This window comes from Diadema antillarum, unplaced genomic scaffold (genome assembly GCF_040938485.1).
Source record: "Diadema antillarum isolate AM-2024a unplaced genomic scaffold, OU_Dant_1.0 seq00000566_RagTag, whole genome shotgun sequence".
NCBI classification, from domain to species: Eukaryota; Metazoa; Echinodermata; class Echinoidea; order Diadematoida; family Diadematidae; genus Diadema; species Diadema antillarum.
In genome coordinates, this window is record NW_027271505.1 from 573,603 (window position 1) to 596,882 (window position 23,280).

The window sequence follows — 23,280 nt, forward strand, 5'->3', positions numbered from 1 at the left end:
AGCATTCAAAACTGAATGCAGTCAAGTGTGGTAGGGGGGGAAGATGTCATGGGTGTCAAGGAACATAGCTTTCTCGATGCAGTCAAGTGGGTTCGACTGCATCAGATTCATTAGGGCAGGGCTCGACACTAACGGTGGCCCGGGGCCACCAAAAACGCATGTCGGGTCACCAAAATTTCAGAAATGAAGAGTTTGGTGGCCTGATCGGGCCACCAAAAAAGGTCGGATGTTTGCCTTTGGGCCACCAAAAATAGAAGTTAGTGTGGAGCCCTGATTAAGGCGATCAAACTTTGGTTATTGCATGAAATCAATATTGTGTGTATGATTGCCTGGCATCTGCAGGTGCAATCAAACATTGGTTACTGAATGCAATCATGTGTGTGTGTGTCTCCGTGGGATATGGAGGTGTTTCATTGTGGGTCACTGCTTGCAGTCAGGTGTGTGTATGAGTGCTTATGATTTATGGGTGCAATCAGATGGTGGTTACTGAATACAATCATGTGTGTGTGTGTGTGACTCCATTAGGATCTGCAGTGCTTCATCACCGGTCACTGCATGCAGTCAGGAGTGTGGGAGTATGGCACTTGAGGGCATAAACCAAAATAAATAGACATATGCCATTAAAGGTTCTACAAGTTTGAAACAACTTTGGTTCCAGGTGGTCATGTGCATGGAATACAAAGGTTTCTTGAGAATGGTCCAACATCAGTTTCTGCCTATGATCCGGTGTGCGAGTGAATGAGTTCCAATGGTGTGCTCAAATGTCGGCTACCGTGATGCGGCTGCCGAGGCAGCTGATGCTGGGGTGGCACTTTTCAGACGGCTCTTGCGCTCCGCCTCCATCCTCTTGGCCCGTTCCCAGATCTGCCTTGTCAGCGAGGGCTGGCCAAGGGACAGACTCAGTAACCTACGGTAAGGATGAATGGTAAAAATCAGCCGGGGATGCCAACCTTGAAAACAACATTATACAGTATTCTTAGGGCTAAAAAGGCATATTTTTGGTGGAAAACAGCAATTTTACCTTTTTTATGATAGACAAGTGAAGTTGTTCAATTTGAGAAATACAGTATTTTCCATGAAACATGCGGTATTTGGGGGGGAAAAACATCTCTGATTATCTGGCTCAATCAGGAAGACATTTGAATATGACACTTGATGGCTTTCTCTCCATTATACCTACTTGATATCTCTCTTCAAACTGTCGTTCAAACAAACTGTCCTTTACAGATAATACATTCTGACATTTATTGTCTTTGTGTAATAATTCCCCTTTTGTAATGATAGAAAATTGAAACATATGTCTATTTTGAAGTTGATGACGGAATCAACGAATACTTTCAAGCTCCTCAAATCACTACAAGAAGTTCAATCAAGTGAACGTCAAAATCAAGCACTGATGTGTTAAAGGGATCGTACAGTTTTGGTCGAGTCCTAATTTCGGGTTTCTAACATTTTTTGGTGAGATAATGAGAAACCTCTTATGAAATATGAAAGAGCATGTAATTCTATAAGGAATTCAACATTTATTTGATGAAAATTGGTTTTGAAATGGCTGAGATATCCCAAAAGGAGCGATTCTAATAAAGTGTGGGACCCACACTTTATAACAATTGCTTTGTTTTACTTTGTTTTTGGATGTTTCAGTCATTCCAAACCAGATTATCATCAAATAAACTTTGAATTCCTCTTAAAATGGTATGCTCTGTACTATATCATAAGTGTTTTCTTGGTATCTCGCAAAAAGTTAAAAGCCCAATTCTCATCTCCACCAATACTGTACCATCCCTTTAAATGCTCTCTGTGCATGTACACATGACATGCATGGACTACGATTAATAGATTGCTATTATGCGTTTGAATCATTGATATAAAACATTCTGCAAGTGTGTGAGCCAAAATCTTCTCACATTAAAGAGACTGAAAGCGAACAATGAAACCCATTTATAATGAGCCAGAATGAGCTTTGTGTTGCTAAAGGTTAGATGAATGATTCCCTGAGTGTTACAAGGACAAAACGGGATCTTGAAGAAAGATATGCAGAATACACACTTTATCAACCGCTGTCAAAGACATTTTTAATGAATGCTCTTACCTGGTGATGATCAGAAGATTCTGGAAATCCTCCGGTGTCATGTTGTTTGGATCACTTTTCCTGGCCTCAACAAAGTCTTGCTCCACGAACTTCATGTGTTAAACAAAATGGGAAATATCACATTGATATCTTTTGTCATGCTTTATTTACACTACACAGAAAAAGTTTATTACAGACAAGTAGCAAATAGAAACGACATGAATATATCAAGCATTCATTATCAAAGAACGAGGCAATGTAATATATTATAATTATAAGAGTAATCAGCAAAAGTTTGTAAAGAGTTTTTTTTTTTTTAATTAGGAATGTCCACTTTATTCTCGTGTTAAAGAACTTGCCATCCTTGCATCATTATGCACTCAGGTTACCAACAATCCCTAAATGTCGAACTTACCCTGGTATTTCACAGACCTTTATTTCAACTGAATTCTATGAAGTATCCTGGCAAATTATGAATTTATGTCAATGTTTGTACAACATACTTTCCTCATTATTACTGGCACAGCGTAACGTAGTAGTGTTTTCAACACTACATACGGCCCGCTCACCAGTGAAATTAAATGCAGTGCATAGAAAGAGAATATTTGCAATTGAACATAAGGATTGTGGTGGGGTATGACTGACCCTTGACTCTCTCTCACCAATCTGTATCACCCCCCCCCCCCCCCCACACACACACACACACACACACACACAAACACATTAAAAAAGAAAAATTCCACGGCCCCTATATTGGTTTCATCATCTCTCTATCAAAGGGACTTGAGGAGTCTGAACACACCTTCTGGACGTCTTCAGACATGGTGTACTCCAAGAGGGGCAGAACTGCCAAGAAGGACCTAATCTTGTCAAGGTCAATGGTTCCTGACCTCAGGGCCTGTTGGATCGAGGCCTGGATCTCTGCCATGCTGGTCTGGTCCCGCTTGGGCTGGAGGTGGACCCTGCAGTCCGTCTGGGAGGGAGAGAAGCAACGTGAAGCCATTAACTCTTTCACTGCCATGGTTAATTGTGCTGCTCACTTATAGCATTGACATTGTGAGACTTCAGTCCTAGGTGAGTTAAATCATGGAGACCTACTATGATTAACCCTTCTATTACTATTGGTAAGATTCTGCATACAGGACATCAGTGGCATTCACAGATTGTGGTTGTGAGAGAGTTAATTGTGAAGAACAGGTACTCCAAACATCTTTGTTCTCATATCATTGATATTCTACACAGTTCCAATGTCAACAGTTGTGCAAAATTATGACACTAATGCTTCTTTCTTACTTCCACACAAATAAATGAAATATGGATGATATTTTAGCAAAAGTGATACATGTTATATTAATAAAATTGTTTTCATTGAGTCTAAAACAGAGAGTGATGCATAACATAGATCCCACAAAAATGTCAATAGCATACCACTAATCCTACTGCAAGCACTTGCTCTTGCACTCAGGATCACACAGTGATAATAGTGACGACATAAATTTGAAATTTTGGACAAGTCATCAAGAAGTTGTCTAAGGCCATGTTCCAGTCTACATGCATATGCTTGGAATCTCACATTTTTGCGTTGGATATACTTATCGTATTCTTTGTTTAATTGCCTGTTCCTGACATCCTATTTGAATCATTGTTTATAATTTTTTTTCCCAATTAATATTCACTACCACCCCTTTGAGAAACCAAAAATAACCAAAATAAATGAATTAATAGTTTCATTTGTTTTCAATCACTGTAAAAGTGGGAATTTTCACGCGACTAATTTTTCACCCTCGGCCGGTCAAGAAGAATTTCGCATGTTTTTAATTCTGCGGAATTAAGACATCAACTACTGCAACATATGGCAAGCAAAATATTTGCATGCTTTAATTTTTGCGCTAGTTTCTGGTTGCGCGAAATGCACGAAAATTTCAACACTGAGAAAATTTCCACTTTCACAGTAATCAGGAAATTGACAGAATTTCCAATCTCACCATGAAATGTCTTGGTTATTTGTAAAACATTTCACTGTTACCAATGCAAACTCATTCAGTATTTAGGTTTGAATCATGATAACTTACTGGAAGGAGTGATTTGCCATCAGAAAGCACAAGAACACAGATGTTTGTGTGGAATTCCGTTTTGTGGTAGTTGAAGTCGTAGTCAACTTTCTGCCATGAAATCAGGTTACCAAGGGCAGTCAGGTTCATCACTCCTGGAGGGGTGTAATGGAGAGAGAATGGTAGGTGAACATCTCCTTTGACCCGTTCCATACTGAATTCTGAAATCTCCAGACTCAATATGCAGGCCACCAGTTTCCTGTAGGGAATGGGTTAACTTTGCCACATATTCCAAGAGTATCATTTGGTACTTAAGAAGAATGAAAACTCAAATAAATGTGAATTGAGTGAACACAGCAATGTTAAGGAACACATCAGTAAACGCTTGAGGAAAATCAGACAATCCATTCAAAAGTAATGAATTTTCACAGTTTTGATGTTATCATTGCTGGATGAGAAGACTACTACAGTTTGTGATGTCACATATGGAAAATCATATAGAAAAAAATCCCCATAATCTTTTGTTTAATGAGAAGAACACATTTTCCTAGACTTGTCACTGACATTATGTTACGGGGAATGTTGCTCTCCCTGCTTTCTGAAGAAAGTAAGTCAAGGTGCTTTTTTATTATCATAGAAAACTGAAAATATGATGAATTTTCTATATATTTTCTCTAAACACAATTTGGTTGACTGTTTTAGATTATTACTGTTCACAAGAATATCAAATACTTGTAAGTATCTGTGGTTCATTGTTGTTGTTGTTGTTGTGGTGGTGGTGGTGTACATTCAGAGCATTCTGTACTATGGCTGTGTGCTCCAACAGAATACCCTTTATAGCAAGAGGGACGAGTCACATTTTCATCTCTTCTCTTTTTCCTTGCTTCCATCGTATTTCTTGTACATTTTTTTTTCTTATTTACTAAAAACCCATACATTTTGTTTTCCCCGGGCTGCTATCAGAATCAAGCAACTGCCTATGATGGCAGTCTCCTATATTTTCCAGTTGTTTCCAATAGCTTTATAAAATGATTACTTTGAAATCTTATTAATACTGCTCGTATTTGTACGGCATATAATTAAGTTGATTTATTATTTTGGTCAATCACAAGTCTATTATCTATTGTACCTTGTATTCAGTTATGTAACAAAAGAATGTCAGGTTATCTCAGTATCATGCTATATATTACTTTGTTTGTGTTTGAAAAATGCAGAAATAAAACAATAAACCAAAACAAAATAAACATAAACTGAAAGAAAAACTAACCAGTGGCATCTAGCTGACCCGGTTCCAAAGCTGTCTCATCTAGGACAAGATGTGTGCGGTCTGTGAGCTGAAGTAAGCCGCTTGTTAACCTGTTTGCAGTATAGTCCTTCTTGGGTGTTAACTTCAGCTTGTTCATGTTGCTCAATGACATGGGTAGCATGTGCGACTAAAAAGAAAAAGAGACATGATTACATGAGACAGACTTCAAAGTTTTGATGTCACATTTGGCACAATACGTTAAGCACATATCCTTGTTAACATGAAGTTGGCTATGTCTTGTCTTGGTTTTTAATGTATAAATGTGAATATTGCTGCAGAATAAGAAATAGTCTCTTTTTTCCTAAATGATTGACTACATTCCATTAAATTTTCTTGTGGCAAAGAAACAGGTGGTTCAGCCATATTTGGCAAAAAAATCATTAGTTATGGACTGTGTGATATATAAGGAGATGTCACAGATGTTAAAAGTTTGAGAACTGTCATCCAAAACTCTCTACTCCAGCAAACATATGTCTGCTACAAAGTGAAAATCTGACTGGACTGCTCCTTTAGAAGTGGAATGGGTATACATTGCATGTAGATCTGATTACCAAAAATTAATGAAAATTTCTTTTTTTATTACACCTATATTTGTACTTTCTATAAACTCAAATCAGTATTTCTGACATTCAGTAATGAGTGAGGAGGTTTTTGAATATATGAAAATTGAAATATGAGATGTTTTTTAATATATACAAATTGAGATAAAATGCCATGTCACCCAAGGGACAATATGTCATACATCACTTGAATGGGTGTGCCTTCTGTGATTGCATTACAGGAAGTCAGCAGACATTACCTTGGTAACCAGCTGGGTCAGTAACGTGTAGAGGAGTGCAATGAATTCTGGGTCTGATGGAACTCCACTCAGGTTCAGACTGAACTTTCCCAGTGCCACCACATCTCTCCTGGCATAGCTGGAAGTTTTTGAAGATAAAATTTGAATTTGATAAAGCATGAAGATAAAATTTAGAAACTTGTGGTAGTAAAAAATGATTCAATTAAATCTTTCACAGGTGGAGTACCATCTAGATCTTCTCCTCTTTAATTTCTGCCTGAGGAAAATTGTTATCTGGAAAACAGAAAAAAAATGTGGTACAAGGCTGCAAGTTGAAAGTAAACTGATGTCATATTGAAGGACAGATCAAAATCCAAACAGGTATATAGACTGGCAGTATGTTTTGATTATTATGTTTCTCTTATTCAAAACGTGATGCATCACATTCTCATCTTTAGTAATTGAGAAAAGGTATAATTTGTGAATGCCCAATTGTATAGTCCTATTTTCAGGCTTTAGTCAAAGTTCCTGCACTCTGTACCCATTATAAATAAAGGAAAGGGATTACTTCTTGCTGACTGGCAAAACTTGTAACTTATAACAAGAATGATATTGGGCTGCAAAACAAATTAGAATACATTTGGATACACCGACAAGATTATCGTGCACTCCTGTAATAACGAACATGTATACCAAAATCTTGTTACACGGAAGTACAAATTCAGGTCACACCGTTATCATCTACATATCATCTTTCTACACCTTATTTGTTCTGCTACATGTATAACAAAACTTCTATATAATGAAAGAAAAACTGCCACTCTTGTGGACTTTGTTACGATGTGAGTTGCCTGCATCAGTTGCTGGATTAAAGTACACTTACACGGAAGAAATGAGATGGAGAATGACGTAATCTGCTGTCAGGGCATCACAGAGGAGGATCTGACTCAAGAGCCACCGGAGCTGGTCTCTGATGATGCCTGCCTCTTTTAGGATGTTCTCCACCACTGGAATGATGAGAAGAGGATGGGAGTGTTAAAGAAATTCCAGCGAACATCCAGTGTGTTTTAATGAAATGGCTAATTTGTGTGTGTGAACGTGTGTGTGTGTGTGTGTGTGTGTGTGTCTGTGTCTGTCTGTCTGCTTGCCTGTCTCCTACACAATAGCTCAAAATAGTGACTCAGCAAAAAAACTCCTAAATCAGTTCTCCATAACTTTATTCAAGGTTACACTTCCACCGACACTTGATTTGAAACTAATGTTGTGTCACTGACAGAGACTGAAGTAGAAAATTGAGATCGTGTACAGTATGTTTCGTATACTGTACAGTATGTATGTACCAAAATTTTCATGGTGGTTCATTTTTGCAAATTTTGCAAACAGACCCTCTATCACAAAAATAACAATGCACATAAATTAAAATTAACAAAAATGAAAACAAAACTTTGTCCAGCTTGCACACATGTCTGGCTGGAAAATTTGCTTTGCCAATATCACATGACTACTTGTAGAACCTCAATGCCATCCTCTTGGGCCCCTAGCTCAAATCCTTGGAATGCTAGTACATATTTTTCTGAGTATACAAAGCAATGTTTTAACAAAACAGTTTTGTTTTTCTGAGAAGTCACACTTTCTTCTATATGTTTGTGTTATGTTTTATCTGCAATTATCATGATAATGAGAGACCAAAAAGTTAAAAATTTACATGAAACTGATTGATAACCAGTCATTCCCAACAGCATCTGTATGCAAAAAAAACTAGAAATATCACTTAAGGTGATTAATACCCCCGCCCCGTGACGACAGTCTTACCCAAGGAATGATCTTTCCTTGATCTTCTGCCATTTAAATGCCGTTACCATGGCAACGCAGCTTCCGACACGTCCGAAAAATATGTCTTGCACATCTTCCCACCAAGACTATTGTGTGTGCCACATTTCATAAGCTTTTGTCAAAAACTGAGGAAGTAGTTCAATCCACAAGATCTTTCCTTGATCTTCCACCATTAATATGCCGTTACCATGGCAACGCAGCTTCCCACACGTCCAAAAAATATGTCTTGCACATCTTCCCACCAAGACCAATGTGTGTGCCACATTTCATGAGCTTCAGTCGAATACAGAGGAAGTAGTTCAATCCGCAAGATCTTTCCTTGATCTTCTGCCATTTATATGCCGTTACCATGGCAACGCAGCTTCCGACACGTCCGAAAAATATGTCTTCCACATCTTCCCACCAAGATCAAGGTGTGTGCCACATTTCATAAGCTTTGGTCAAAAAACTGAGGAAGTAGTTAAATCCGCAAGATCTTTCCTTGATCTTCTGCCATTAATATGCCTTCTTCTTCTTCTTGCTTGTGGTCTGTCTGTCTGATCTGTCATCTTGAGTCTTATGCAGTGAAGACTGCGTCCCTCAGCCAGGACCTGGCAGCAGGGGTGAGGCTACGGAGGGCAGTCCATCCTCCTGCCAGGCGATGGATGGTGCAGTCCTCTACCAGGTGATCTGCTGTCTGTATTTCCCCGCAGTCGCATCTGTCTGTCTCTGACAGTTTCCACTGGTGCAGGCATGCCTGGAAGCGCCCGACTCCAGTGCGGAGTCGATTAAGGCGACACCAGTCCTTTCATGGGAGGTCGCAGCCAGAGGGATGAGATGTAAGTGGCAGCATGTTAGTGAGTCTGCCTGCAGGCTGTTGCTCTTCCCATTTGTTTTTGAGCCAGGCCTTCCGACTGAGGTTCCTGTTCTCTGAGGAGAGGGCTTGTGCAGTCCTGATAAAAGGCTTCCTGCTTTTGAGGCGCTGTCTAGGGAGGGCAGCATGCATCTTGGTGTGGAGGGGATGATGTTCTACCGTGTCAGCCTTCAGTGCTGCCTGTCTTGTAGCGGCTTCTCTTCTGAGGTGATGGGGTGGAATGCCTGCTAGTACAGGGAGCTGGTGGGTGGGGGTTGGTTTCAAGCAGCCTGTGATGGTGCGGAGAGCAGAGTTGAGTTGGGTGTCCACTCTCTTGGTGTGGCAGCTACGCCCCCAGGCAGAGACACAGTATTCCGCTGGAGCGTAGACAAGGGCGAGGGCTGTGGAGCGGAGGGTGGTAAAATCGGCTCCCCAGTCATGGCCGCATAGTCTGCGTAGAAGGCACACTCTGGCAGATGCTTTCCCAGCTACATTCAGTGCATGGTGACGGAAGGTGAGTGAGCGGTCAAGTTTCACTCCGAGGTAAGTTGGAGTAGCACAGAATGGAAGATCGGTTCCTTGAAGTTTGACATGGAGTTGGCGGTCTGCTTCCTTGTTGTTCAGGTGGAACACAGAAGAGATGGTCTTTTGTGCATTAAGTTTTAGCCGCCATTGGTGGTAGTAGGTCTGCAGAGTCTGCATATCTTGGGTGAGGGTGTGTTCAGCTTCTTCAAAGGAGCTTGATGTGGAGAGAATAGCCAGGTCATCAGCGTAGGCATATTTACAGCTGCTGATGTGGGGGATATCTGCTGTGTACAGGTTGAAGAGTGCCGGTGCAAGAACCGAGCCTTGGGGGACGCCGTTCTTGAGGGTCCTTGTTCTGCTCGATGCGCCGTCAATGATTACTTTGAAGCAGCGGTCTGAAATGATGTTTGTGATGGCTTGGACCATCTGTCTGTCTTGTAGTGCTTGATGGAGCTTGAGGGTAAGTCCTCGATGCCAGACTGTGTCGTAGGCAGATGAGAGGTCAATGAATACAGCTCCACATTTCTTCCTGTCCTCGAAGGCAGCTTCGATTTGGTTGGTTGCTGCAAGCACTTGGTCTTCAGTGCTACGCCCTTTCCTGAAGCCTGCTTGTTCATCTGGTAGGAAATGCTCAAGGATAGGCTCTATCCTGTTTAGAATGAGTCGTTCGAACAGTTTCAGGGGCACCGACAGAAGTGAGATGGGGCGGTAGCTCTTAGGGTCATTTCTGGGTTTGTTCGGCTTTAGAATGGCTACAACAGTGGCCTTCTTCCACAGCAGGGGGACTTTGGCATCAGAGAGGCATCGTGACATGAAGTGTCTGAGCCAGTCATTAAGGCGAGGGCCAATGTGTAACAGTTGTTCTGGGAGGATGTTGTCAGGGCCAGGGGCTTTCCCATGCTTGAGAGTGCCTAGTCCTTGTTTCATTTCAGAGATGGTGAAGGCTGCTGTGAGACCACGATCAGCAGATGGACTGTTTCTCATTTCTTTCAGTTTGTTGTTGACATCGCGGGAGAAGTCCTTGTCAGGGAAAGGGTATCTTCCGTTGTTGATGAGAGTACGTGCTATTGCATCTGGCGTGACGGGGCAGGCCTTTTTCTTGGTTGTCCTCCCAGTGAGTCTGTTGATTAGTTGCCAAGCTTTCCGGCTTGAGTGCGTAAAGTCGATGCTCTCACAGGCTTCCCGCCAGCGTGCCTTCCGCGTAACGTCAAGGTGGGACTTCAGCTGGGCTGCCACCTCTGCGGCATGTTCAGCATTTGGTGAGTTTTGGAGAGTCTTGTGGAGCCGTTCACACTCCTCGTCCCATCCAGGGATGTACTCTTTCCGACAGCCTCGTGGGATGGTTGCTTTTGATGAAGCACTGACTGCCTGGAGGAAGGCACTATATGCCTTGTTGATGTCCGTGGTCCATGGGCAAGGAAGATTGGCTGCTAGGTTGTCTGTCTCTTCCTTATAGATGTTCCAGTTTGCCTTGCGGAAGTTCCATCTTTTTGCTGGGCGTGTCATGGTTGGAGTCACTAGGGGTGTGCCTCTGATAATGATAGGTCTATGGTGGCTGTGAGGAAAGCTGTCCAGCACTAGTCTTTCAGGGGCCTCAGAGGAATCACTTTGCCACCATGCAAGGTCTGGGTTGGTTGAGGAGTCCCATCGGCTGGAGTAGAAAGTGGCAGGTTGACGTCTGTCAAATAGCAGGTTAAGGTCAAGTTCTGAAGCCCAGTTGCATAGCTCTTCACCATTCGAGGTGCAGTAATTATATCCCCAGTCAGTGTGCTGGCAGTTGAAGTCGCCGGCATACAGAACCGGAGACGGTGCGTGGGGGAGGTCATTGGGGACAAACTGTGTAGGAGGAGGTTTATACACATTGATGATGTGAAGGCCTTGCACCTTAATGTGGTGCCATTGGACGGTAGCGTTCACAGCGCAGGTGGCAATGACGCTGCAGTCTTTCACACAGGATTTCACGTATGTCGCAATACCATGATGCCGGCTGCCTGTAAAGGCAAGTAGAAGGAAGCCTGGAATGCTGGCACAGGACTTGTCTGAGTCTAAGAGATGTGCCTCTTGGAGGAGGATCACGAGTGCTTCATGCTGCGAGGCAAGATGATGTATGACATCTCTCTTTGCAGGAGTGAGGCCCTCTACGTTGAGTTGTAAGACCCCAGGAGTAGGCATTGTCATGTGAGGTCATGCAATAATATACACAAATTGGAGCAATATATACAATATTTACAAAGGAGTTCACAAGAGTTCCTCGATGAACAGGCTAGTAGTAGCGTGTACAGAGACTCGGGTGTCTCAAGAAGATCAGATCAGGTCAGGAGACCGAAAGGTATGCAACTCGTTAGCCGTCGGACGTCGAACGTTTCCAGGATGGACCACGTGGAGGTCAGTTGCTGTGCCATTAATATGCCGTTACCATGGCAACGTATTTTCGGGTACTGTCAAAAAATGCGTCTTGCACATCTACAACCAAAGGCACACATCTGTACCAAGTTTCATGGAAATTGGGCAAAAACTGAGGAAGTAGTTTGCAACACAAAATTTTCCATCATTTTGGCTCATAATATGCGAGCTGTTACCATGGCAACATACTTTTTGTCACTGTCAAGAAATGTGTCATGCTGACCTATATGCTAAGACAAACATTCAATATGAATTCCATGAGAATTGGAAGAACACTGATGAAGCAGTTTTGCCATGAAGCATTTTGCCCTATATTTTACCAATAACATGCCGTTACCATGGCAACGCACTTTTTGCCACTGCGGAAATATGTGTCTTGCACATTAACATATTCAGATGAACATCTGTACCTAATTTCATAAAAATTGATCAAAAACTGTGGGAGGAGTTCGCGACGCAAGATTTGTACCCATTTTTGCCCATAATATGCCGTTACCATGGCAACGTACTTTTGGGTACTGTCAAAAAATACGTCTTGCACATCTACAACCCAAGGTACACATCTGTGCCAAGTTTTATGGGAATCGGTTGAAAACTGAGGAAGTAGTTCGCGACGCAAGATTTGCAACGGACCAACCGCCCGATCGACCGCCCGACCGCCCGACCGACCGCCCGACCGACCGCCCGACCGCCCGACCGCCCGACCGTCCGCTGATTCCTATATACCCCCTTCAAACTTCGTTTGGCGGGGGTATAAAAATGTCACTTTGTACAGGATACAACCACACATTCTATGCACACAAAAGAACAGACACACAAAAATCAAAACACCCTAACCCTCGCACAGACAAGCACTTTTACTTACATGACTTGCCCATAATGGAGGTGATGTCTCGTGGAATGAATGGGTTGCTATGGACCAGTTTCCGTGATGCCACTACGTGCAACCTCGGCACCAGGGAGGGAGGTGGGGAGTGTGCATTTTGTTCCTCAATACCTTCCATGGCATCTACGTTGTCGCCCACTGATGATCTACACAAGAAACAATAGAGGGTGGGCCAAAACTATTAAACACTGCTGCATTTTCTGTCCAGAAAAATCATCACTGCACACATCTTAGCCCGTTGAAGATGAGTCGGGAGTATACTCGGGCAGGTGTCTATGGGAAATGCGTGTTATAGCAAAATCAGCCCATCCTCAACGGGTAAAACGTTTGATCTTAAATATCTTTAGGGCCCTGATAGAGAAGTTAGCCTCTCAGAAAACTAAACTCAACAATTTCATGGTTCCTCATGCAGAATAAAGAAATTCTAGATCAATACTAGCAATACCAATGAATAGCTATATAGATAGATCCTCATTTTGTTGAGAAAAAAAAATTATAGATGGCAACACTCAGACAAAGCAAAGTACATTTTACAGGCAAATATGAAGTAAACATCAGATATCCTTCCACAATGCTACATCATTATACCAATACAACATGTTATAATCTTCAGAATTCACCATGAAAGAGTACTACAGTGCACTCCCGTTACAACGAACACGGTTATAACGAAATTTCGTTATAACGAAGTAAATCTTCTGGTCCCAAAATTATCACCATTAAAGTCTATGGCACAAAATTCGCTTATAACGAACACAGTTATAGCGAAATTTCCGTTATAACGAAGTCTTTTCCGAGCGCCACAGACAAAGAAAAACAAAAGAAATGTGCTCCGTTATAACGAAATGCGAATTGCTTTCGAAAATACGTAGCGGAACAAGCATTTATAGCGTCTCTGCATGGGTGAACGCTTCACACCACTGTGTGTTCGCTCCTTGTGTCACGCACAGTTTCTGAGGGGAACTTGCGATTATTATTGTAATACAGTTATCCCATCACATTTCACATAGCTTTCCAGTGTATGAGTATTCAGCAAACATAATCTGATATTTATACGTGGTTCCTTGTTTTCGTTATATATTGTACTTGTTCGGTTATAACGAAATTTCGTTATAACGAAAGAAAACTGCCGGTCCCGAGCATTTCGTTATAACGGGAGTGCACTGTATTGTCCATATCCATCAATGAAAATACACTCTCTTCACTCATGAGATGGAAGTATTAACTGATTCCTTACTCTTGCTCTTCATCATGAAAGTGAGCCAGTGAGGGGTCGACAGAGAGCACTCCAACAAACTCCACCATCTCTGTGACTTTGAAAATGTCCACCTGATCATACACCTAAAGAATATACACAACAAAAAAAGACAAATAGATGTGACAGTAATGGTAATGATAACAACAATGGCAACAACCACAATAATAATAATAATAATAATAATAATAATAATAATAATAATAATAATAATAATAATAATAACAATAATGTATTCTTTATCCAGGGAAACCTCTACAGTGTTGCCACTGCTCTACTAGATTTCCCTACCATTATCATTACCCTAGCGAAGGTGGTGTACACTCCTCTTACAGTAAGGAGCTTGAGCATTCGTAAAAAGCTGAAAATCATGCAATCTGATGGATAGCTAATATCATATTATTTTGGTTTATTCTGAGAGGTCTGAAAAAAATCCAAATATGTGACTTTTTAAGTGGTTGGAAACCCATTTATTGTGTCTTTGGGGTCGTTTTTGTATTAGGCATGCATGAAAGCTTGTAAGGCATGTTAGCTGGTGTGAGAAATGCCCCTGAGGAGGGGGTCTCATGCCTAATGCATGAGGCTTAGTAGGTCTCTCACATGAGTATGATACCAATCTAAAAAGAAATCCTGCCAGAAGAGCATAAAATTGTGAATGCAAACTAACTTGCTTGACGCTGTATGTTATATTTTCTAGAAGCTCTTAAATCTACATAGTGAAAGGCTAATGGGGGATATTGAGAAAAAAAAACAAAGAAATAGCCCTCCTTCACTAGGTGTCATTGTCATTGAGAATGTGGTACATCTGTAAATTTCTTGACCTAGCTATTTAACAGACACCAGCATTCATACTGACAGGTAATCTCATACTGACAGGCTAGCAATCTCAACAAGCCTTAATGGTCACCAGGTAGACATCACTACTGATGCGGAAGCCGTTGCAGCTAAGGTGGAAAACGGACCCACGAACAACAACAGCGTCATATTTGGAGCTGTGTACCGTCCTCCGAACACTGACCAACAGTACTTGGACAGCATGAACCAGTTCATCCGAGACTTGTGCACATCCAACCCCGGTGCAGCAGTCTGGATTGGAGGTGACATGAACTTACCCGACATCAACTGGGAGACAGAAGAGATCACATCTCACCAGTATCGACACTCACTAAGTGAATCATACCTGCAGACCTTGGGAGACGTTGGAGTTGAGCAGATTGTCAACTTCCCTACCAGAGGGGAAAATACACTGGATGTCATCATCACAAATCGTCCAACACTAGTCAGGCAATGTGAACCCATGCCCGGTCTGAGTGATCACGATGTGATATTCATGGACATGACAACCAGGGCCCACAGGAATAAACCAACACAGAGAGAGATTTTTCTGTGGAACAAAGCCAACCTTGAAGCACTTCATAGTGATGCTGAGGCATGGGCAGACCAGTTCATGGAGTCTCATAATACATCAACCCCAGTGGAAACGCTCCTAAATGAGATCCAACAAGGCTTGGAAAAGATCCTCACAGACAACGTTCCTAAAAAGATGTCGTCAACAAGACTCAATCAGTGCTGGTTCAACACCACTACCAAGCGCATATGCCGAAGGAAGGCCAGAGCATACAAGAAGGCTAAGGCGACATCTTCGTGGCACCGCTACAACATCTTGAAGAAGAAATCCCAGAAAGTCTGTAGACAGGCCTACAACAAATACATTGCAGACCTTGTCAGCAATGACGCAGGCTGCAACAAGCGCTTGGGAGCACTTGTCAAGACCATGCGGTGTGACCACTTGGGAGTAGCACCACTGAAGGAAGGCAACATACTGCATTGTGACCCAAAGCAGAAAGCTCAGATCCTGAACAAGCAGTTTTCCTCAGTCTTCACATCTGACAACGACAACACCCTGCCAGACCTGGGACCAAGTCCTTACCCAACCATGCCTGACATTTCGATTAGCCAAGTTGGAGTAGAAAAGCTGATGAAAAGACTTAAGCCACACAAAGCCACCGGACCAGACGGCATTCCTGCTCGACTACTCAAGGAGATGACTTATCAGATCTCACCTGTCATCACCTTGCTTTTCCAGGCCTCCCTCATCCAGGGCAGCATTCCATCTCATTGGAAGAAAGCTTTTGTTGTACCAATCCACAAAAAGGGATGCAAGTCCAACCCGGCAAACTATCGGCCAGTCTCACTCACTGCAATCCTGTCCAAATTATGCGAGCATGTGGTGCATTGTGCTGTCATCCATCACCTCACTGAACACAACATCTTGTCAGACGCACAACACGGCTTCAGAAAGCGAAGATCCTGTGAAACCCAGCTCATCCTCACCATCAATGACCTTGCAAAAGGGCTCAATGACAAGGAACAGATAGATTGCATACTGTTGGACTTTGCGAAAGCATTCGACAAAGTCTCTCACCGGCAACTTCTACTCAAAGCAGACTACTATGGCATACGCGGCACTACTCTCAGATGGGTCAAAAGCTTCCTGAGCGACCGTACCCAACAAGTCGTACTTGAGGGCCAGATCAGTCAGGAGATCAAGGTTACCGTACATCCGGAGTACCGCAGGGCAGTGCCCTAGGCCCACTCCTTTTCTTGATCTACATCAATGATCTACCAGACAGCGTTGAGCACTCGACAACACGCCTTTTCGCTGATGACTGCCTGCTCTACAGGCGCATTAGGTCAGCCCAAGATTGTACCAATCTTCAGGAAGACTTAGACCGGCTACAGGAATGGGAGAGCAAATGGAAGATGGAATTTCACCCTTCTAAATGCCAGATCCTTCGTGTGACCAACAAGAGGAAGCAAGTTACTGGCCAGTATAACATCCATGGGCATGATCTCGAAGTGGTGAGTTCCGCGAAATACCTCGGCCTCCACATCGACTGCAAGCTTAACTTCAACTCTCACGTTGATACCACAGTGAAGAAGGCTAACTCTGTTACTGGCTTCTTACGTCGTAACTTCAAACACTGTAGCCGTCACATCAAGCAGGCCACTTACTTCGCATATGTCCGACCAGTGGTGGAATATGCTGCAACAGCATGGGACCCACACACTCAGCGGAACATCAACAAGATCGAGATGGTCCAGCGAAGGTGTGCCCGCTATGTGACAGGTGACTTCAACCAAACATCCAGTGTGACAGCCATGCTTAACAACCTGCAGTGGCATTCCTTACGGGACAGACGCCTTCACAGCCGCCTGGCTATGTTGTATCGCATCCGCTTCAACCTTGTTGACATCGCTTGGCAGTCCTACCTCAGCGAACGGACATCAGCCACTAGAGGACACGGCTCTCGACTGCAGACGATCCAATGTAGCAATCAGGCGTATGCTTCTTCCTTCTTCCCAAGGACCTGTAAGGACTGGAACAGCCTCCAAGAGGACCCAGCTTCTTCTTCTTCTCTCGACGCCTTCCGGCTTGTCTTGAGTGGGAAGAAGAAATAGTTTTGTCTCCAGAGGACACAAATTTTTACTTACACGTTGTATATACATGTACGCACCTGCACAAAAGCTATCCTGTCTTAGACGTGTGTGAGGGTCCACACACTCACACGCATTTCACAGTGCGATAATCTTCAAAACTTGAAGCTGCACTCTACCTGGAAGAAGAAGAAGAATCAAATGACACAAAGTGTTACAAGTTATGTTTCTTACCTTTACAAGACAAGCTGTACCCTTTTCTCCTGGGATGGGAAAGTTAAGGTCAATTGGTCTTTCTCTTCTGCCAGACACCTCTCCTCCCCCCTCTGTCCTACTCCTCTTCTCTCTGTCACCAGCATCACCTGCTCCTGTTTCCATGGTAACCTCTCCATTGTGTCTGTGCTCAGTGGAGGGGTCAAGTGATGTGGATGCTTCAGCCGTTTCATCAGTCTCCAGCGCTCGCTTGACCCTTGAACTGGAAGTGGACTCGTGAAGCCCACGAGGCGATGAAACCTGTTGGCCATTTTCTGAGAAGCCGTAGATAATATCTACAGTTAAGGCTCACACAATACAGTCAAGAGCTGCGGTACAATAAATTTTTTTTCCCCCTTGTGCAAGAGTTCATTTTGACAGATACAGACACTGTAATCACACAGGAATATCGGTGAATCTAACCTTGTAGTCTCAAAGTAAGCCATCTCCAGTCATAGAAAAGATGCCAGTCCAAAAAATACATGGCATCATTTTCAAAAAAGAATTCCTGGAAAAATCAGAGAAAAAGTGTGTATCAGGTTCTTGATTTCAAAGCAATTAGTTTAATTACAGCTTGTAATACTGCACACAATGGACATCAGGCAAACATACAATACTACTTGAAAATTCTGGCATTAGAAACTTCTAGTATACTAAAAAGGATATCTGTTTGACCCAGTCGTTTTCTGCAGGTACTGGAACACAGTAGAGAGTCTGTCTGTCCCAGGTGATATTTCTCAGGGATTCCAAATTGATTTCTTGCTGGGATGAGCATTCTGCAATATCTTGGAACTTTCCTGTCTTCAAGAACTGAATAAAAAGACACCAAAGAGGCAAAAACTGTGTCAATTTAAAGATAAATGTTGCTGGTCATTCATTTAGCATTTCTATACTCTAATAGAGTCTGCTGACACATTATCATTCATGAGTCATGATTAAAAGCAATACAATTTGTCAGCTTACAGCAAAAAATCAGTTATTACACAGTCAATACCACTGCACATCACATTCTTTCACTCATACACACACACACACACACACACACACACACACACACACATTAAATCAGATCTTTTTTGTAACAAAACATGAACTATTAGAGTAAATATTCCTGTTTGCGGCAGGGTGCCTATTTGTAACAGGGGCAGTTTCATTCATCAATAAAACATCTCTATATCCTGGTAATGAACATCATGACTGAGCGCTTAAACCCACTTTAGAACATAAGCAGGAGTTACTCGCAAACTTGTTATGGGAAGTGACACCCTGATTGGGCCTTTTTATCAATGAATGACTTGGCCCTGGCTGCAAATAGGCATCCTGTACAAGGCCTGCAACAAACAGGGTTGTTTACTCTACTCTGATTGGGACAAAATGAAATGTTAACAAACAAGAATTATCAGCAGGGTACCTATCAGTACAAACGGAATCCAACAGTTTTCATCTTAAAATCTTTATACTGCCAGATGCAGCTTCAGGAGAAAGTAAACAGTTGACATAGCTTCCTTCTCTTTCACTCTCCCTTTCATTTTCCCCCCTCACATTTATTAGCATCAACTAACCTTTGTGTTGGTTGACCGATCAGTGACTTCATAGACGCCCAGGTAGAACTCTGGATCAAACATGTCCTGGACCATGCATCGGAAGCGAACCAGGGAGTTCGGCTTGAGCTGATGAAGTGCTTCATGATTTAGTGATGGGATCTTATTCGAGGTGGAGAAAGGAGAGAATATAGGGAGAGTAGTAGAAAACATACATATATCAGCACTTTTAATCATGTAAATCATGTAAAAACAAAACAAAACAAAACAAAAAAAAGATAAGTGAAGACGCAAATCAACTCAGTGTAACACTTATAAGAAGTCAGATACTGGGTAATATCTGGGCTACTTGTTCATATTGAAAGCCAGGAGAAATGACAAACTAATAGACAGCAATAAAGAAATTGTTAAGTACAGTTTCATTATTTACATGGGAGGGGACACACCAGGGATAAGAAACATTAGGAATTTGGGAGAATTATTTCTACTGCAAGATGCCATTTATATAAGCAAACAGATTTTTTGTTGGAACGATCATGTGACAGGTTGGTACTCACAATAACCCATCACAAACCAAGCAGTAGAGCCAACTATTGATGTCTGCTTAATTCTCACTGCACATGCCGAAGCTACTGTACTTACTCTGTGCCATGCAGTGTAGTCTGCGAGACGGTTCTTGAAGAATCCATCAACGGTTTTACTCCACTCTGCATTGTCTACATCTGGGGCACCAATGCAAAACACAGAGAATCAAAATGCATACAATTCACAACTCAAGAGAAGAAAGATAAATTTTCATGCTATTAGAAATGAATCAACTGTGTAGTCTGCAAGTGAAAATCACTGTCATAATTCACTTGATATAAGACAGTATGTTTTACACATTTTTTCATATGATATGATTAATGCAGTATAATACTATCACTTTAAAATTAGGATACATTTGATAAGAGTTTCTGTCATACATTGTATGGAATAAATTGAAAATAGAAAGTTACATAAAATTCAGATGTACCGTTACAATGACACTGCGTCATGGATTCATTAAGTTGGACGATTGTGAGTAGGCATAGCCTTGACTTAGCCTTCATATAACAGTCTAAATTTACCTTGAATTCTTCAAAATCAAAATGTAACAACATACAACTTGCTTCTACATGTACTGTAGAAAACTATGTAAACAAATACATAGAAATATAGAATTTAGAAAGTATACACACTTCTAAAGACCTATACACAGATGCATAATTCTTGCCATCTCATATTAATGTAGACTCTATTCCCCTAATAACCTGACTGATATTCTAAAGTGAAGAGTAAACACTGTCTACTCAGATCATTTAATAGAATATGAGCTGACCTTTTGATTAATGCCAGATGTGAACTTCTTCCATTTCACCAAGTGACCACAATCAACTTGATTGTTGTCATTATTGCTGGGATATTGGGGAGGTCTTACACAAGTTGCAGCTTCAACTTAGATACGTGTAGAACAAATAATACTCTTGGATAATAGGTGATCTATAATGCTACAGTTTTTACTAATGCTTAGTTAGAATTCATCTTGTGCACTAGTTACAGGTACATATACATGTAGTGTCAGAAATCATGACAAAAAGACACGTGTACTCTGTCTCTGGCTCACTCTCTTTCTCTCTCTCTCTCTCTCTCCGCTCTCTTGCACTCAACACCTAGAAAATCTTTCTACATGTAGAAGGGTTTTCTCCAAGTCATATTTAATTATCAGCCCTATTCAGTATGTGATCTTCTTCTTCTGGTTAAGTCTGCCTCCTTCGATAAGCTGAATGAAGATTCTTGCAGACTGCATTAATGCATTATAGAAATACAGTTTAAAGATACATTACACGTACCAGCACATAACAAATAATATGAAGAAAAATGACTAGTCTAGCCACGCGATCAATCATTAATCGGTTAGGGAATGCTCCCACAGATGGCGCTGCAACAATACCCGAGTCGAGGGCCGGGAATTCCAGCTCCTTACTGTTCTTGGAAAGAAAGAATGGTGATGCAATTCAGTCAAGAATTCTCGAGTATTATGGTAAATATCTGATAGGAATGTGGTTGGGTGGCTCTCATCAACTGAGTAACCTACATAGATCCAGGTTTCTACTAAGTATTTGATAACTCTCACATCACATCAATGAAAAAATAACCTCAGTAAAATTATAAACTCTTGTCTGTCTTTTGTCTATGATTCAGAGGAGTCAGACTTTGTCTTGTCTTTGGCCTCCCCATTTCTACATTTCCTTGGCATATATAACTTTTGATAAAGGAAGAATTTCTGCCTTTCTTCTGACATGCTACTAACTAACGCTAGCTTCTTCTTAGAACACTATAAAGTTAATTTACTTCCTTTGTCTCTAACACTTCCTCTTTGGTGCATTCATTCTCTACTTGGCGAGCACCTCATGACCTAAAACAAAAGGCTATAAATTTAGTATTAGATAGACCTATAGTCTACGGACAACACAGGAAATTACTGTGCTATAGAAAACCATGTACTACGTAGTATATTATATTATTAGGTGTCCTAAGGCATCCACACACAGACACAGTGCTTTGTACCGTCGTTTACTCGTTACTTCATCACGACATCAGTCAGTCAGTGTTTAATTAGAAAAATCAAAATCTATTTCCATAGTTACGGATATTTTACTCACCGAATAAATTCTGCACTATATCCAGAGGACAATTCACCCAGTCATCTAATCCCGGCATTATCAATTTTACTTCGCTTTTCTGTCCGATAAAAGATACAGATAAAAATAGCAGCGTGATTGTGAGTGAATAGGAATTTAAATGTCCCACCACACACTTCACTATCAGTGTATCACGTACCAGTACAGGATCGAGGAGCGAGCACCGGCCGAGCGATCGGCGAGCACAACAACAAACACATGATCCATTCACCGGCGCGAATTTCGCACTGTGGCGGGAAAGCGCGTGGACATTTAAATTGACCTTTGACCTGCATGCGGAACCGAGGAAAAGTGACGTGTACACAAGATTATTCGTATGGAAGCAGGAGCCCGTCAAAAACATGGATATACGTCGCGTAGCAATTCGAATTACTACGCGACGTAAATAATTACGTCGCGTCGTAATTCGAATTACTACGCGACGTAATTATTTAAGTCGCGTAGTAATTCGAATTGCTACGAGACGTAATTCCGAATTACTGCTCAACGACTTAACGTCACGACTTAAAATGAATTAGTGTCATGTTGTAATTCCCAGTGCTACACAACGTAAATAATTACGTCGCGTAGTAATTCCAATTAAGACGAGACGCAAATAATTACGTAGTGTTGTAAATAATTACAACGCGACGTAATTCCGAATTACTGCTCAACGACTAACGCAGCGAATTAACGTAGCGACGTTAAATCAACCAATGGGATCGTTCGTAATAGCGTGTGAAAAACAGGTAGTGAAGCGCATGCAATCCGCCCATACACTGCGTGCTGGTGAAAACCGGAGCTGACTATATACAGCAGGGTGGTGGAAGTTCCTTTCCACCTCCCTGCTATACAGCGAGCCATATGCCATTTCGTTGACAGTACAATCCTATGAAATGTTTATAACCTAGATTATTGGGCCTACATTCCATCCGAAATATATGTATTCAAGGTATACCAGCTAACCAAGCATTCTTAGCTGACGAGTACATGCTGAAGGAAATGAGTGTCTGGCCCTTTGGCACGTGCACCGTGATGCATCACTGAGCAAATAACGAACGATTCCATTGGTTGATTTAACGTCGCTACGTTAATTCGCTGCGTTAGTCGTTGAGCAGTAATTCGGAATTACGTCGCGTTGTAATTATTTACAACACTACGTAATTATTTGCGTCGCGTCGTTATTGGAATTACTACGCGACGTAATTATTTACGTTGCGTAGCATTAAGAATTACAACATGACACTAATTCATTTAATGTCGTGACGTTAAAGTCGTTGAGCAGTAATTCGGAATTACGTCGTGTAGCAATTCGAATTACTACGCGACGTAAATAATTACGTCGCGTAGTAATTCGGATTACGACGCGTAGTAATTCGAATTACGACGCGACGTAATTATTTACGT

At 41.8% G+C, this 23,280-nt stretch overlaps 1 protein-coding gene across 1 annotated transcript; it reads right to left on the minus strand.

The window, feature by feature from the left end:
• Positions 1-768: 768 nt before the first annotated feature.
• LOC139735224 (mini-chromosome maintenance complex-binding protein-like) lies at positions 769-21,990 on the minus strand. The gene is made up of 14 exons (XM_071645980.1): positions 21,856-21,990; positions 19,814-19,893; positions 19,193-19,333; positions 18,297-18,440; positions 17,613-17,915; positions 13,923-14,026; positions 12,665-12,831; positions 7,090-7,213; positions 6,228-6,345; positions 5,390-5,555; positions 4,144-4,277; positions 2,874-3,044; positions 2,093-2,181; positions 769-907 (listed from the first exon to the last, which is right to left on the minus strand). The coding sequence occupies exons 1-14, from the start codon at positions 21,911-21,913 to the stop codon at positions 769-771; spliced, it is 1,938 nt and encodes a 645-aa protein (XP_071502081.1). The 5' UTR covers positions 21,914-21,990.
• Between the last annotated feature and the right edge of the window lie 1,290 nt (positions 21,991-23,280).

What these genes read in the sequence shown, in the direction of transcription:
- LOC139735224 (XM_071645980.1), bottom strand. Translation starts at nt 21,913, where the DNA reads ATGCCGGGATTAGATGACTGGGTGAATTGTCCTCTGGATATAGTGCAG. An exon ending in TTTCATGATGAAGAGCAAGA is followed by an intron (nt 12,832 to 13,922) that starts GTAAGGAATCAG and finishes TTTCTTGTGTAG; the next exon opens with ATCATCAGTGGGCGACAACG. An exon ending in GGGTCAGCTAGATGCCACTG is followed by an intron (nt 4,278 to 5,389) that starts GTTAGTTTTTCT and finishes ACACCCCTCCAG; the next exon opens with GAGTGATGAACCTGACTGCC.